The 16,337-nt window shown below is 44.1% G+C and overlaps 1 protein-coding gene across 14 annotated transcripts in view; it reads left to right on the forward strand.

Annotated features, from left to right (window-relative positions):
* The window catches only part of ABI3BP (ABI family member 3 binding protein), a 733,533-nt gene that overhangs the window by 696,957 nt on the left and 20,239 nt on the right, over nucleotides 1–16,337 (forward strand). For all 14 annotated transcript variants that reach the window (XM_073586187.1, XM_073586193.1, XM_073586188.1 and 11 more), the window contains 2 exons: nucleotides 14,584–14,745; nucleotides 15,905–16,027. In XM_073586187.1, the coding sequence (XP_073442288.1) occupies nucleotides 14,584–14,745; nucleotides 15,905–16,027 (285 nt within the window). The remainder of the gene's footprint in view (nucleotides 1–14,583; nucleotides 14,746–15,904; nucleotides 16,028–16,337) is intronic.

Below are 16,337 nucleotides of genomic sequence, written 5' to 3' on the forward strand. Positions count from 1 at the left end.
CTTCACAAATACCTGAGCCAACGTCTTAGCATTGGGCAAAGTGGACAACGCCACAAAATGCGCCATCTTTGAAAAACGGTCAACCACCACCAGGATGACCATGTTCCCTGCCGAGGCTGGCAAGTCAGTGATAAAATCCATGGAGATTTCTGTCCATGGCCTATTGGGTACCCCCAGAGGCTGTAGCGTGCCAGCAGGACGGGTTCGGGGTGACTTAGCCCTAGCGCACGTGATGCAAGCTGCCACGTACGAGACCACATCCTGCCGGATTTTGGGCCACCAGAAACGACGCGATACCAGCTCTAAGGTGCCCTTCACCCCTGGGTGACCAGCCAGTACCGAATCGTGGTGTTCCTTCAACACCTTAGGCCGAAGATGAAGGGGTACAAATGATTTGTTGGCGGGAAGTCCTGGTGGTACCTCCTCTTGGGCCTCGGCAATCTCCGCCTCTACCTCAGTCGTGAGAGCCGAGACCACTACCCCTTTCTGGAGGATGGGTACCGGCTCTTCCCGCGGTTCTCCCCCCGGAAAACACCTAGACAAAGCATCCGCCTTGGTGTTTTTAGCCCCGGGACGGTACATCACAAGAAAATTGAAACGAGTAAAAAACAATGCCCAGCGAGCCTGCCTAGGAGACAGACGCTTGGCCGACTCCAGATAGAGCAGATTCTTATGGTCGGTGATAACTGTGACCTGGTGAGCCGCCCCCTCCAAGAAGTGTCGCCATTCCTCAAAAGCCAGTTTGATGGCCAACAACTCCCTGTTGCCGATATCATAATTCCGTTCGGCCGGCGACAGCTTCTTGGAGAAGTAGGCGCATGGATGCATCTCGCTCAAGGACGAGCCTTGAGACAGTACTGCCCCCACTCCCACCTCCGACGCATCAACCTCTACCACAAAAGGTTTAGACACGTCTGGTTGCACCAGAATGGGGGCTGAAGCAAAACTATTCTTCAGACGCTCAAATGCACGTATAGCCACCTCAGGCCAGTTCGCCAGATCGGCACCCTTTTTTGTCATGTCCGTGAGCGGTTTGGCGACAGTCGAAAAGTGTTTTATAAATTTCCTATAATAATTCGCAAACCCAAGGAACCGCTGGAGTGCTTTCAGACTCTCCGGCCTCTCCCATTGCAACACCGCTTGCACCTTAGCGGTGTCCATTTTAAAACCGGCTGCGGACACAATATATCCCAAAAAGGGCAACTCCTGGACAAAAAATAAACATTTTTCCAGCTTAGCATAGAGCTGGTTCTCCCGGAGCAACTGTAACACCTGCCTAACATGCTCCAAATGAGTGTCCCGATCGCTAGAATAAATGAGGATATCATCCAGGTATACAATCACAAATCTCCCCAGGACATGAGCAAATACATCATTAATAAAATGTTGGAAAACGGCAGGCGCGGTGGTCAACCCAAACGGCATAACCAGACTCTCAAAATGACCCTCAGGAGTGTTAAACGCCGTCTTCCACTCATCCCCCTGACGGACCCTTATGAGGTTATACGCCCCCCTGAGGTCCAGCTTGGAAAACCATTTCGCCCCCGCTACCTGGTTGAACAAATCCGGGATCAACGGCATTGGGTAGGGATCACGGATAGTAATCTGGTTTAACTCTCGGAAATCCAGACACGGGCGTAACCCCCCATCTTTCTTCTTAATGAAGAAAAACCCCGCGGCTACAGGCGAGGACGAAGGCCGGATGTGACCTTTGCTCAGACTCTCCGCGATGTAGTCTTTCAGAGCTTGTCTCTCAGGACCAGAAATATTAAACATCCTGGCCTTAGGTAATTTGGCCCCGGGTTTTAACCTAATAGCACAGTCATAGGCTCTATGTGGAGGCAGTTCTGAGCAACCCTTCTCAGAGAAAACATCCGCGAAATCCTGCAAAGCCTCCGGCAGGCTGGGCGTCACGGCGGACACACATATGGCCAAGCAATTGTCTTGGCAGAAACCACTCCATTGTACTATGTCCTGAGTTTTCCAATCAATTACCGGGTTGTGCCTGGACAGCCATGGAAAACCCAGGACCATTTGAGCTGGGAGATTACGGAGGACCCTACATGTAACCGACTCAGAATGTAGGACCCCAATGTGGAGTTTCACCTCTGCCACAAACTCAGTAATCTCCCCTTGAGGGAGGGGAACAGCATTAATGGTCACCACCTGTATGGGGTGAGGAAGTTTTTCGATCTTAAACCCGGCGGTGTGTGCAAACTCCTCATCTATGAGATTGGTGGCGGAACCGCTATCCACAAACACTGATATAGGTAGCTCTCTGCCGGCGATAATAACCTTGGCAGGGAGCATACATTGAGATACCATCATGGAGGATATGCATACGCTCAGTTGGGTCTCCTCCATACCCTCTGAGCTTAACAGTTTTCCGCCGGTGTGACCCTCTTAGGTAGTACCGGGCAAACGTTAACATAATGACCTCCTTTACCACAGTAGAAACATGCTCCGGGCTTCCGGAATCCCGGAGCGCGAGGCTGAACCTGTGCCACGCCAGCAATCTGCATAGGTTCAGGGGACTCATCTACTTCAACCACACCTGCACCTCTGTTTTCCCCCAGAGGTAGCGTCTCCTGTGCCCCCTGACGAAAACGGCGATCAATACGTATCACCAAACTCATGGCAGACTCCAATGATGCCGGAGTCTCATACATCAGGAGGGCTTGTTTCACCCTCCCTGATACCCCATGAATAAACTGGCTCCGCAGTGCTGGGTCATTCCACTGTGTGTCTACAGCCCAGCGGCGAAATTCCGAACAATAGTCTTCTGCCAAGCGCTCCCCCTGGCGGAGGGCGCGGATTTTAGATTCCGCTAGAGCCAGTCGGTCAGGGTCATCGTAAATGAGCCCGAGGGCAGAAAAAACATTATCGACCGAATGAAATGTAGCAGAGTCAGCTGGTAAGGAAAATGCCCATGCTTGGGGGTCACCACTCAGTAATGACAACACCAGCCCTACTCGCTGGGCCTCATTACCTGAGGATATTGGCCGCATGCGGAAGTATAATTTGCAGGCCTCCCGAAATACGACAAATTTGCTGCGATCGCCTGAAAATCGTTCTGGCAGCGGAAACTTCGGCTCTGCACCGATACCTGCAGATGCCGTTTGCACCTTTGCTACTACCAGGCCCTGCTGCTGAACTGCCCCTTTCAACTCGGAGACCTGTATGGACAGCGCCGCCAACTGGCGGGTTATGGAATCTAATGGATCCATGGACTCCTGAAAAAATGTGGGCCGATTATAATGTCACGGGGGCTTAGTTCAACTAAGGCTGAAATACCCGGGGCCCCTGTGGTGTCCCTTTTACTAGGGGAAACCCTGTCTGACCCTCAACCCAGGGTTTTTGCTGAAGGTGCAAATGCCTGAGCCTCCGACCTTTCCTTATCTCCTGCTCAGCCCTGCACTTAACCCTCCACCCTCCACCCAGTGAGGAGTCACACCACCAAAGCTCCCACACAAATAATGACAGACAGGGAGAACTTAAACTGCACTGCGCCGCACACACACAGGAATAAACAGTAATGTGAACAGGGCACAACTAAACACAAATATGGGAAGGAGAAAGGATAACGACGGATCATACGACACCAGATATGAATCTCTCTCTCTTGAACACCTCCACTCCAGACCGGAACCACTTGGTATGAAACACAAGCTATAATCGGCGACGCCCATATGCCAGTATGACTATTTAAAGACCGTGGGCGTGACTAACCTTCCAACCTGGTCTCCAGCAGGATTAACCCCCGAGAGCCTGAAGATCAAACCGGCGCCACTGAGGCTATAGTGGCTGGAGGTGGAACTACCTCTGCCTGCCGGATGCTGTGGTGTGAACAGCGTCCGACATGACACTATGTTAAAGGGGTTGGGTAGCAATAGAGGGAGACGTTCAGAAAAGGCACATGTTGGCGGAGTGTTGGAACGGAGTGCTTCATTTAGCTTGGAGGTTTACTGAGCCCCTGACCCGGAGGACACTGCACGGATGCGGTCACCTGTATGCACAACAGACTGTGAGTAAAGCTTTGGAACTACATGCCCTGGTGTCCTCCAGTTATTCCTGCGCCAACACACTCAGCACTGCTACATTTTTGTGCCTGGCACTGCACCATCTACGTCTCTTCACTACCTCTACATCTACACTGCCCTGGGACTACAGCCCTACCTGTGGAGGGCCACAGCATCAAAGATGCACAACACAATCTGTCCCAGAGGATCTGTCTACAGCGTCGGCTTAACATCTTCATTGCCGAACACCACAGGTGGCGTCACGAATCATTCACTCATAAACTTTAAACATCATCCACACGTTCAACATTTCCCTTTTACAATGGACGCCAAGGGCCACGGACCGGGTCACAGCTACCGTGACATCTCCCATTGAAACCGATGGGCCCGGTACCGAGTACCGCACCAGCCCTGGCGGGCGATCCAACTTGGCGGAAATACATAATTTACCTTCTGTGGCTAGTCTGCACGGTTTCCAAGATATCATCTCTTCCTTCTAAGATAAACGTCCAGGGGGGGTGTGTTCTGGCATTGAAATGAGAACTGGCCGTTTCCTCCTCCCTCACTACTTTCACTTTCCATACATCACTGTTCAGCGTGTGTTTGGGGGAGGAGCAGCTGGGTGGTCTGCTTGCAGCCAATCACAGCCATGCCATTAGTTAACATGCCTAACATGCAAAACAGGATGTGCCCACACGTCTTAGGATTCCTCATTGGCTGAATAAAATCAAACTGGTTCATTGCATTATGAGAACTTCCGATTCCAGTATTCGATATTCTAAAAGTATCGGAACTCAGTATCGGAACTCCGATACCGCGAATATCGGCCGATACCCGATATTGCAGTATCGGAATGCTCAACACTAGATCTGAAATTTGAAATGTGGGTTTCAAAGGTACTTTGCCCATTAAAAAAGGCATGCAAAGCCTGGTTACTGTCAATTCTGTTTTTCTCAAGAAAGATTAGTTATGGAAACAGGGCATTGTAGACAGATTGATTAACTGAAACACATTTGCAGGGAGGATGAATGGTAAATAATTCCTACTCCTCTCTGAAAACTTTTCAGCATCAGGTAACATTTGATGACGTCTATTGTTGCTAAAGGTGGGTCTAAATTTAAGGATTCACTTAATTTTTCTCTATTACTGTAACTATGAATTTTTACAGTAAAAGATATGAACATAACAACTGTGTTATCAGTTTAGTTACATCGTGTTTGTCTAAGTGTGGCTTAAATTATATTGATCAGAAAAAATGTTTTATTAACAATCAATACAGAAATATAAAAAATCCAAATGGTCCACTTATTTTCTGGGTAAACTGCTAATAGCAGCACTTTGAGTTATAAGAGTAAAATTCTTGAACGTTCTTTCGCTTTTTTCACAGAATAACATATGAGCCATGGTGACTTTTCCTGTCATATTATATAAACAATTTTACAACTATACAGTTACACCATGCATGAATAAACGTGCCATTGTGTACACAGAAAGTTTAGTTTGTGCATAATCATAACTTTAATATCTGGCCTATATACACATATCACTGATGTAGGAAATAATAGGAGCAATTATTTAAACTTTTGAATGTTAGTGCTTGTATATTATCCTTCTCTAAACTAAACACATCTTAATAAAAAGCGATTTGTGTGTATGCCTTATGTGCATATAAGCCTAATTTAACCCCTTTCCGACGTTGGGTGTAATAATACGCCCACGTCGGAATCCCTCCCTTTGATTTGGGCTCCGGCGCTCAGCCCACATCATTTCCAGCACATGTCAGCTGTTTTGAACAGCTGACATGTGGCTCTAAAAGCCAAGGGTGAAATTGCAATGCACCCGTGGCTGTTAACCAGTTAAATGCCGCTGTCAGTCTCTGACAGTGGCATTTACCTCACGCTTACCAGAAGCGCGTTGGAAATCCCGCCCATCAGTGACCCTCTCACTTGATCATGGGTCACCAATGGGTTGACATGACAACCAGAGGTCTCCAGCAGGCCTCTATAGCTGTCATAGTCAGATTGCTATGAGTGCCATCCGGTGGTCGGCGTTCATAGCAAGTATGCATTTCTGCTACACACAGGCGATCTGATCATCGTCTGTGTGTTGCACAGGCGATCAGACAACTGCAGCTTCAAGTGTCCCATAGAGACGTTTCAGAATCTCCAAATCTATCAAGCTATAAAAATAATTAATCCAATCGATAAATGGCATAATGAGTAAAATATTCAAAACGCCAGAATTACGTTGTTTTGGTTGCCGCTACAGTGCAATAAAATGGAATAATGGGCAATCAAACGATCGTATCTACACCAAAATAGTTTCAATAAAATATCAACTCAGTGCGCAAAAAATAAACCCTCAACCAGGCCCAGATCACGAAAATTGGAGACGATACGGGTCTCAGAAAATGGTGCCTTTTTTTAACAAAGTTTGGATTTTTTCTTCACCACTTAAATAAAAAAGAACCTATACATATTTGGTCTATGAACTTATAATGACCTGGAGAATCATCTTGGTAGGTCACTTATAGCATTTAGTGAACATGGTAATAAAAAAAAAACAAATGTGGAATTGCACTTTTTTTTGCAATTTCACCACACCACAATTTGCCAATGTAGGCAACTGATCCCTAACTAAAGACAGTTAAAAATTTTAAAAAAGGGTTATATTCCGATGTCCCCCATACACAATGACTGTTGTATCTTTTAATCTTATTCTTTAAATAGTTCATCAAAAGTTAATTTTTAACCATCTTTAGTTAGGGATCAGTTGCCTTCATTAGCAAATTATAATTAAAGAATCCATATGGACACACTCCTTTGAAAAGTGAGAATTGTAACACCCAGTTGTCAATTTATTTATATTCTTTGGAGGTATAACAGAGTAACAGCACTTTACAGAGTTATGGGAAAAGTACAATGGCTACGGAAAGTATTCAGACCCCTTTAAATGTTTCACTCTTTGTTTCATTGCAGCCATTTGGTAAATTCAAAAAAGTTCATTTTCTTCTCATTAATGTACACTCTGCACCCCATCTTGACTGAGAAACAACAGAAGTGTTGACATTTTTGCAAATTTATTAAAAAAGAATAACGGAAATATCACATGGTCATAAGTACTCAGACCCTTTGCTCAGTATTGAGTAGAAGCAACCTTTTGAGCTAGTACAGCCATGAGTCTTCTTGGGAATGATGAACAAGTTTTGCACACCTGAATTTGGTGATCCTCTGCCATTCTTCCTTGCAGATCCTCTCCAGTTCCGTCAGGTTGGATGGTGAACGTTAGTGGACAGCCATTTTCAGGTCTCTCCAGAGATGCTCAATTGGGTTTAGATCAGAGCTCTGGCTGGGCCAGTCAAGAATTGTCAGAGTTGTTCTGAAGCCATTCCTTTGTTATTTTAGCTGTGTGCTTAGGGTCATTGTCTTGTTGGAAGGTGAACCTTCAGCCAAGTCTGAGGTCCAGAACACTCTAGAAGAGGTTTTTATCTCTGTATTTAGCTTATCTTCATTCATGTTTCCTTCAATTGCAACTAGTCATCCTGTCCCTGCAGCTGTAAAACACCCCCATAACATGATGCTGTCACCACCATGTTTCACTGTTGTGATTGTATTGGGCAGGTGATGAGCAGTGCCTGGTTTTCTCCACACATACCGTTAGAATTATCACCAAAAAGTTTTATCTTCGTCTCATCAGACCAGAGAATCTTATTTCTCATAGTCTGGGAGTCCTTCATGTGTTTTTTTATCAAACTCTATGCAGGCTTTCATATGTCTTGCACTGTGGAGAGGCTTCCATTGGGCCACTCTGCCTTAAAGGCCCGACTGCTGGAGGGCTGCAGTGATAGTTGACTTTGAGGAACTTTCTCTCATCCCCCTACTGCATCTGTGGCGCTCAGCCACAGTGATCTTGGGGTTCTTCTTTACCTTTCTCACCAAGGCTCTTCTCCCATGATTGCTCAGTTTGGCTGGACGGCCAGGTCTAGGAAGACGTCTGGTGGTCCCAAACTTCTTCCATATAAGGATTATGGAGGCCACTGTGCTCTTAGGAACCTTGAGTACTGCAGAAATTCTTTTGTAACCTTGGCCAGATCTGTGCCTTGCCACAAATGTCTCAGCTCCTTGGCCAGTTCCTTTGACCTCATGATTCTCATTTGGTCTGACATGCACTATGAGCTGTGAGATCTTATATAGACAGGTGTGTGCCTTTAAAAATAAAGTCCTATCAGTTTAATTAAACACCGCTGGACTCCAATGAAGGAGTAGAACCATCTCAAGGACGATCACAAAGAAATGGACAGCATGTGACTTAAATATGAGTGTCTGAGCAAAGGGTTTGAGTACTTATGACCATGTGATACTTCAGTTTTTCTTTTTTAATAAATTTGCAAAAATTTCTACATTTCTGGGTTTTTTTCAGTCAAGATGGGGTGCAGAGTGTAAATTAATGATTAAAAAAAGATTTTTTTTGAATTTACCAAATGGCTGCAATGAAACAAAGAGTGAAAAATTTAAAGGGGTCAGAATACTTTCCGTACACACTGTACTTCCAAAATCATTATTTCATTGGAAAATCAAGTATTTAGTAAGAAAAACATTTCAGGAGTTCTTTTTACAAGTGTGGGTAAAAAGAGAGGTAGCTATAAAGGATCTCACCCCGTGACACAGTAGGAGCAATAGAAGAAGCCACTAATCTACCTCATTGATTGCCTACGCTAATATATCTATTGAGTTTACAGATTTCAAATGTGTTGGCATGCATGACACTTTTGACAGCTGCTATCATAAATTCTGGACACTAAAATGTTTGTGTACTTGAATTTAAAGGGAATATGACAGCACCAGAAACAATATTTACCTGCAGGTATAACCACTGATTCATCAAAGCATTTATGCCAAAAAGTAGTGTAAAAACTTTGAAAAGTATCAAAATTTTGGTGCAACCCAGAGTTGTGCCAAAATTTTGTTTCATTTGGCATTTCCACGGCAGTTTTTCCCAGCTCCACAGAAATACACAGAGCTAGTGTGTGATGGGGTCACGGTAGAGGTGCGGTACCCTCACTCATCTAATTCGAGAAAATTGCAAGTCTTGATGAATCAGGGCGATAGTGTCAATCTCCAAGTTACTGGGACAGTGCAGGGGAATGAGTACATCACCGATCATTATACTAAGAGCACAGCTGTAATCACGTCACAGCACTTGGATGATAGCTCGCTCTGCACACACATGCTGCAGGCAGGTCATCTCTCAAAGTGCAGAGGAGTCATTACAGCCATGTTCCTAGTGAACTAAGTGGGTCGCCCCGTCACACCCAGGGCAGCGGGGTCCTCAGTACCGGGCCAGTGTCAGGGGGATGAATGTGTCACAGCAGCGGTGACCCGGTCCGTGGCTCTGGGTGCCCAATATCAATGGTGGTGATGTTTGTAATATAGTTTATATGGAAAGTTCGTGAAGCCACCTGTGGTGCTCGGCAAGTGTGATGTTAGGCCGACGCTGCGGGCAGATCCTCTGGGACTGATGGTATGCGCAGCTTAGATGGTAAAGCTCCCCTCAGGAGGAGCTGTAGTCCCAGGGCAATGTAGATGAAGTAATGGCGGGGAGGCGTAGATGATGTAGGTACAGGTACTCAGGTGTAACGGTGCGGAATAACTGGAGGACACCAGGATGTGCAGTTCCAAGGCTTTACTCACTGTTCGCAGTTCACACGCCCGCCTCTGTACTGTGTTCTCCAGGTCAGGGCTCCAGCCAACCTCCAGGCCAGATAGTATTCTCCCTTCCACACTCCGCCAATATGTACCTTTACTGAACGACACCTCCAACGCGCCTTTAGGTGCGAAGCACTCCAGTACTTAGTTACCCTGGAATGCCTCTCTCTAGGTGTTCCTAGTCTCTACTTGTATGACAGACAGCTGTAGCCTGCTTCAGGGACTCCTCTCTGCGTCCCGGCTCTCTATCAAAGTGCTGTTTTGTCCCAAGTCTATGATGGGAGCAAGGCGTTAGTGGCTCACTACTCCTCCGGTGTCTGTTGCCGGACATAAAGATCCAATCAACCTTGGGGACCGGGCCCCGGCCTTTGCGCTCTGGACTGGAAGGGTTCTCTATCTTTCTTCAACCAGCTTCCCACCATGCTTCTATTCTCCTTCGTTCCAATCTGTTTTATCTCTCTTATGGAAGGTTAGGTTATCAATCTTATCAGTCTCTTTCTCTGTCTTTCTCGTGCCAGCAGCCCAGATCACTGGGACCTGCTGCAGCACGTCCCTCAGACACCCATCTTCTCTCTTCTCTCTCACTAACCAACTAACCAACTAACTCTCACTCTTCCCACTCTTTTGTATCATCTCACTCCACCCGCCTCCCAGCACATCTCGTGTTACGAAGCAGGGTTCCACGAGGGGTGCTCTGCTAACCCCCAGCCTGAAGCTGTTAGGTGGCCCCACTGAACTATCCTGTGTGTGGAATGAAGGTGTGGAGTGTGGTCAGGAGTTCCCACCTTACCTGGATGGTGGGGCACTACACCTTAGGAGAAGGTGCAGTACCTCTGTGGTGACTGAAGCCACATAAGCAGTGATGTAATCACTCTCCTTCACCACCCAAGTGACTTGGAGAGAGCCATTACAAGGTGTTGCATTACACTGTGATTAAAACTTAATCTTCACTGTGTAGCCTCACTTCAAGTCAGCACACAGGGTTTTAAAGCCATTTCCCTCCAGATTATACCTGTATCTGCAGGTAAATAATGTTTCTGGTGATGTCAAATTCCCTTTAATCTTGCTGTATTTTGCGGTTTAGAAGACTCACCAGATTATAAGACGTACCCCAAATTTTGAGGCGAAAAATAGGATAAAAAACTTTTTTAATAAAATGGCGGTGCTTCTTACAATCCATGCGTCTTATTGCTTACCGGGGGTGGTGGCTGTGGTGAAGCGGGTGTTCGCTGTTGGCGGAGGCAGGAGTGGGGTGATGCTGCGGACTCCAGACTGGGAGAAAGGGGTGTTCGGATGTGCAATACTGCGGGTGTTCGGTGGTGCAGGCCATGGTCGATCAAGGTCGCAGGGTCCCAGGGTTGCTGCTGGAGGAGGCAAGAGTGGAGAGTTGCCTCAGGCCGCAGGCTGGCATGAGGGGGTGTTCAGATGTGCAATGCTGTGGGTGTTCCGTGCTGTGGGGGCCCCACCGACATTTTGTGAAAGCCTGCACTTCCATGGTTTACTGTGCAGTGGACTTCGGGAAAATGGCTGTCGGGGGCGCAGATGGAGATCTCGGCACCAAGATCCTGGGAGATGAGATCTCAGATCCACCGCGGCCAGTAAGGTATGTTCGCATTATAAGACACACCCCCATTTTCCCCCAAAATTTTTGTGGAAAAAAGTGCATCTTATAATCCGAAAAATACAGCTGTCTGTCATCCATTCTTTTCAACAAGACTAGATCCTTTAGAGGGACATTGTAGATTATATTTTTTATCTAGAAGAAAAAGGTAAAGTGAGTTTACCACCTTGGCATATGATCTGAACGACTTGGAACCATGAATAGGTGGGTGCCATCCCCTGTTGGTGAGGAACAGCAAATATAAGGAAAAAATGGAGGAAAAGGTTCTATAGATTCTGTACCCATCATGTGGAGTTACAATTTTTAATGACTACCAAGAAAGAATTTTTAATTTTTACATGGTGATTGTTTCCGCCATTGTTTTCCATATATTTTTATCTAGTATCTTTGAATTATGATTTTTTTTTATCCATGATGCTCATTTATATTAGCCTCTTTTTATTAGCTTATAGTTTTAGCTTGGACACAGCTAATTTACAAAAAAATTTGTGTTGCTCCCCATATGTATTTGATTGTCAGCTGATATTAATTCAATGCATATGGCCAGTTTAAGAAGTTTGTAAACTCTGAAGAATTTTACATAGTATCTTTATCATTTTTTGAATGACAAAAAAACAATGACTAGTGAAAAAAAGGAAAAAAAACAACCTTACTGCAACACTGATACACAAGATACAGCACAGTCATTTCTAATTGCTGATATCCACAAGTTTATGGAGAATTTGCTTTTAACCAGCTAGTTCATTATTTTAGGGCATTAAACTAGAGCTTCATTTTGTACCCTTGTTCCCTACATACATTGCAGGGAACAATATTGGAGTAATATGCAGGTAATTAGCATTTAAATCATGGTGCCAGGCTTCCTAGAGTAGTGGCTACAGTGAGAAAAAGACAATTTATTTTACCTGAAGCTGCTTGTTCCAGCTTGGGGATGCAGGGATTGATTGCCATTACCGCTCAGTCCTCGGCACATGAAATAATAGCCTGCTCAACACAGATATGCTGCACAAATACACTGTAGGGTCACTGCACTGTCAGTGTGCCAAGGAGTAACCACTCCCTGCACCGCCTTGATACCTCTATGCAAGTGGCTGCAGAGAAAATGTAATTTCATTTTCTGCATGTAGCTGCTGCTCCATCAAGGCTTCCAGACATGATTTACCTGCACATTCCCACTATATCTGCAGTTAAATAGCATTTCTGAAGGTGGCGGATTTCCTTTAATACCAGAATTCTACAGCAACACCTACAGTACTGTCATCAATTTTTTACGCAAATACATGTCAAAGTATGAGTGCACTAAAATGTGGTATTCTAGCTATACAGAAATAATATATCTAAATGTTCCCATGATATTTCAAAGGACAGTGGGGAGGTTAGAGAAAATAAATAAGATTTAAGGACATGACAGAACAAAGTGGGTACATTCCAGAATGACATCAGTTTTATTAGTGAGATGTGGTTTGTGAGATTAAATCCTGTAATGCATATGTGTGGAAATGAGTGATTTTATTAGTCTGTGCGTGTGTCTATATATTCTCGGCATAGCCTCCTGTAGACTCTACTTCATGCCAAATATACAGTATATTTATCGTGTACAGTTCACTGCATGAAGTTTATTATGTGAAAATAATACAATTGAACAACAAATGTGCTGTGGGATATACATTATGGGACATAGGGCACCTTTTCTCAATTAATGGAATGTTTGACGTCAATCTTTTAAGGGTGTACGTTTTGTCTACCAATGATTGATTGGAAACTCTAATCCTTTTCAGTAAATGTATGCAGCATCTAAGGCGTGTATAATGATGGGCTGCGGAAGTTGGGACACAGTGGAGTGTAAGGCTATGTTCCCACCATGAGTATTTTGTCCGCTTTTTATGTTGTAGACATTCCCCAGCATTTTCACATCAATTCGATTTTTCATTGCATTTTTTAGTACTTTTTTTTTTACATCACCTCTTTTCAGCAGCAGTTTTGTCTCTTTGATATGTAATGTTTTACATAAACTGCTTTGGTTTGGATGCTTCCTGTTACTTAACTTTGAAAAAAACGTTATTAATAATGTCATGTGTGGATTACATGTGTTTTTTTTTACCTGTGGATTTTCCTCATCTCATTAGAGTCTATGGTGAAAATCCGCAAATAAAACACACATTAACCACAAGAGAAACTGTCATGTTGTGGATTTCAAAACGCATCATAAGTCATTTTACACTGCATAGAAAAATAGCACAGTGGGCATGTGGTTTCGATAAATTCCATTGACTTTGCTAGCACTGTAGTACACTGCATTTTTTGTGCCGGGAAAATACACAGTCCCAAAAATGCACCAAAAACTCTTTGTGGGAAGTTAGCCTAATGCACACTGCTCCTAAAGTGAACATGAGTCAACAGTGTGATGCAGCAGCAAAAAATGCAAATACAATTCTGGGATGTATTAGCAGAAGCATACAGTCTAGATCACATGAAGTCATTATTGCCCTCTAGTCCTCTTTGATCAGACCTCATCTGGAATACTGTTTCCAGGCGCCACATTTTAAAAAAGACATCAACAAACTGGAGCAAGTTCAGAAAAGAGCGACCAGAATGGTGACCGGACTGCAAACTCTGTCTTATGAGGAAAGGTTGCAGGATTTGGGAATGTTTAGCCTGCAAAAGAGAAGACTGAGAGGAGACTTAATCGCTGTCTACAAATATCTCAAGGGCTGTCACATTATAGAAGGATCATCTTTATTCTCATTTGCACAAGGAAAGACTAGAAGCAATGGGATGAAACTGAATGGGAGGAGACACAGATTAGATATTAGAAAAAACTTTTTGACAGGGTATCAATGAGCGGAATAGGCTGCCATGAGAGGTGGTGAGTTTTCCTTACATGGAAGTCTTCAAACAGAGGCTGGACAGATATCTGTCTGTCTGGGATGATTTAATGAATCCTGCTTTTAGTCGGGGGTTGAACCAGATGACCCAAGAGGTCCCTTGCAACTCTACCATTCTATGATTCTAATGTAGATGACCCATTTTTAAGACACAAAGAGAGTTGTCTCTAAAAGATGCTGTTAGGTATGAGGCGGTCTGCAGGGCCCGCAACCAATAGACACAGAATACTGACCTGGCTGCTGGACCACGGTTGTGAGGAGCAATTTGCTAATTTCTAGTGATATGTAGCTGATACGTATTGCCATACTATCCATTGAATTCCACACTGTGTTGTTTCTGTATTTTTGTACAGGAGGAAAGGATGCTATATGGACAGAAATTAAATTTAAAGCAGATTTCTACTCAGATTGCAAAGGAAAACAATATGTCAAGAGAACCTGGTATAAGAAGTTTGTTGGCATTCAGCTCTGTAACTCTCTCAGATATAAGATATATCTCAGCGATACCCTCTCAGGTAATCCAGTGTATATAATATTCTCTATATTCTCTCAGAGAAAGGTCACTGTTGTCTCTCGGTAGAATCTTATCTTGTCAGTCAGTAATATTAATTTTTCTGAGCCCTCAACACTAAATACCCAATTACAGATAGTCATGTCATCGATGTATGAACTGATCACAACAAGTGACCTAATAGTGGATACCAGCAAGAATTTACAATAGCCTAAAAAGTGTTCTAAATTCAGTATTTGCTCACTCACCTATTATAATGTCACGTTCCCTATCGATCAGTCAGTTCATGTCTACATACAACAATGTTATGTTAATAAATCATTATTTTGATGTTCTCGTAAAGGATTACGTACGTCAGTTGTAGCACTAATTGCTCAGTCTTCTTAGCTATTCACATTAGAAAGGTTTTCCGCTTTATCTTTTTTAACAAATGTGTTGTAGACAAGATTTTCTGGCACTTACTAATATATAAGTATTATTATAGGTTCTTCTCCTGCTCTTGTTAGCACAATCTTTTTCATGGACTCCAAGGAGCCGAGGCATCCATGCACCATAGGGACCCATTACACTTCATGTTTCTTGCAGCGGCCTTCTTTATAGGAAAGTAGAGTCTGCTGCAATTTCCTATACAGTTAAATAACAAAATAGATGCACAAACCTGTCAAATGGGAGCCAAAGCTTCACCCTTTTGGCCTCAGCCTCTGTCTGGTGAAAGGGGGCCTAGAGCAATGTTACAGTATACATCGGAAACCCCTCCAGACGTATATTGTAGGCTAAGGGCAACAGATCATGTCTACCATGTTCCTAATATCTTTGTTAAAATAAATATATGGCGGCCAACTTCTTTAAGATATTATTGTGCTAAGCTCCTCATTAAAATAAGGCTTAAATTTGTAATATACCTTTTTAAACCCACTGATACTGCTTTGCTAGCTCCAATCACTTTACCAAACAGTCGGGACCTGCCCTTTGCAGTGGGCTGCCTCCATACACCCAAACTAGCTACAAAAGAAATATATATGGGGCAGAAAGGGGTTAATCAGATTTAAGGATTTTTTTTTTTCAAACTGGACAATTCTTTTTAGCTCCAAATTGACAAATTTTGAACTGCAAAAATCAAAGCAAATTATTCTTCAGTTTTGATATTTCATTTTTTTTTGCAGGCACATTTTATAACATAGGTGATCAGTCAGGATTTGGAGAAGATCACTGCCAGTTTGTGGATTCATTCCTTGAAGGGAGGACAGGAGAGCAGCTGCAGGCCTATCAGTTGACAGCCAAAAAAGGTAAAGCATAACCTTCTGTAACTTTATGGATATGTAATGTGGCGCAGGGTGGTAACCTTGGGAGAGATACTCGTCTCTTGTGCTCCGACACGTTACATGAAGGTGGGTGTCTTGGCTGGGTGTGTGGACTTGTGCTGTGGGGGCACTACACCCGTGCAGGCCGTATGTTACTGATGCTGCTGGGTTACTAGGACCAGATGTTTTACAGTTCAATAAGGGTGACCACTATTTAACAATAAACTTTTTACTGAACAGGAACTTGGTAGAGAATATATACAGGAGATAGTGGGCATACAATCTTATGAGCATT

Source organism: Dendrobates tinctorius, unplaced genomic scaffold (assembly GCF_039654945.1).
Source record: "Dendrobates tinctorius isolate UK_male_01 unplaced genomic scaffold, ASM3965494v1 ptg000091l, whole genome shotgun sequence".
Classification (NCBI taxonomy): domain Eukaryota; kingdom Metazoa; phylum Chordata; class Amphibia; order Anura; family Dendrobatidae; genus Dendrobates; species Dendrobates tinctorius.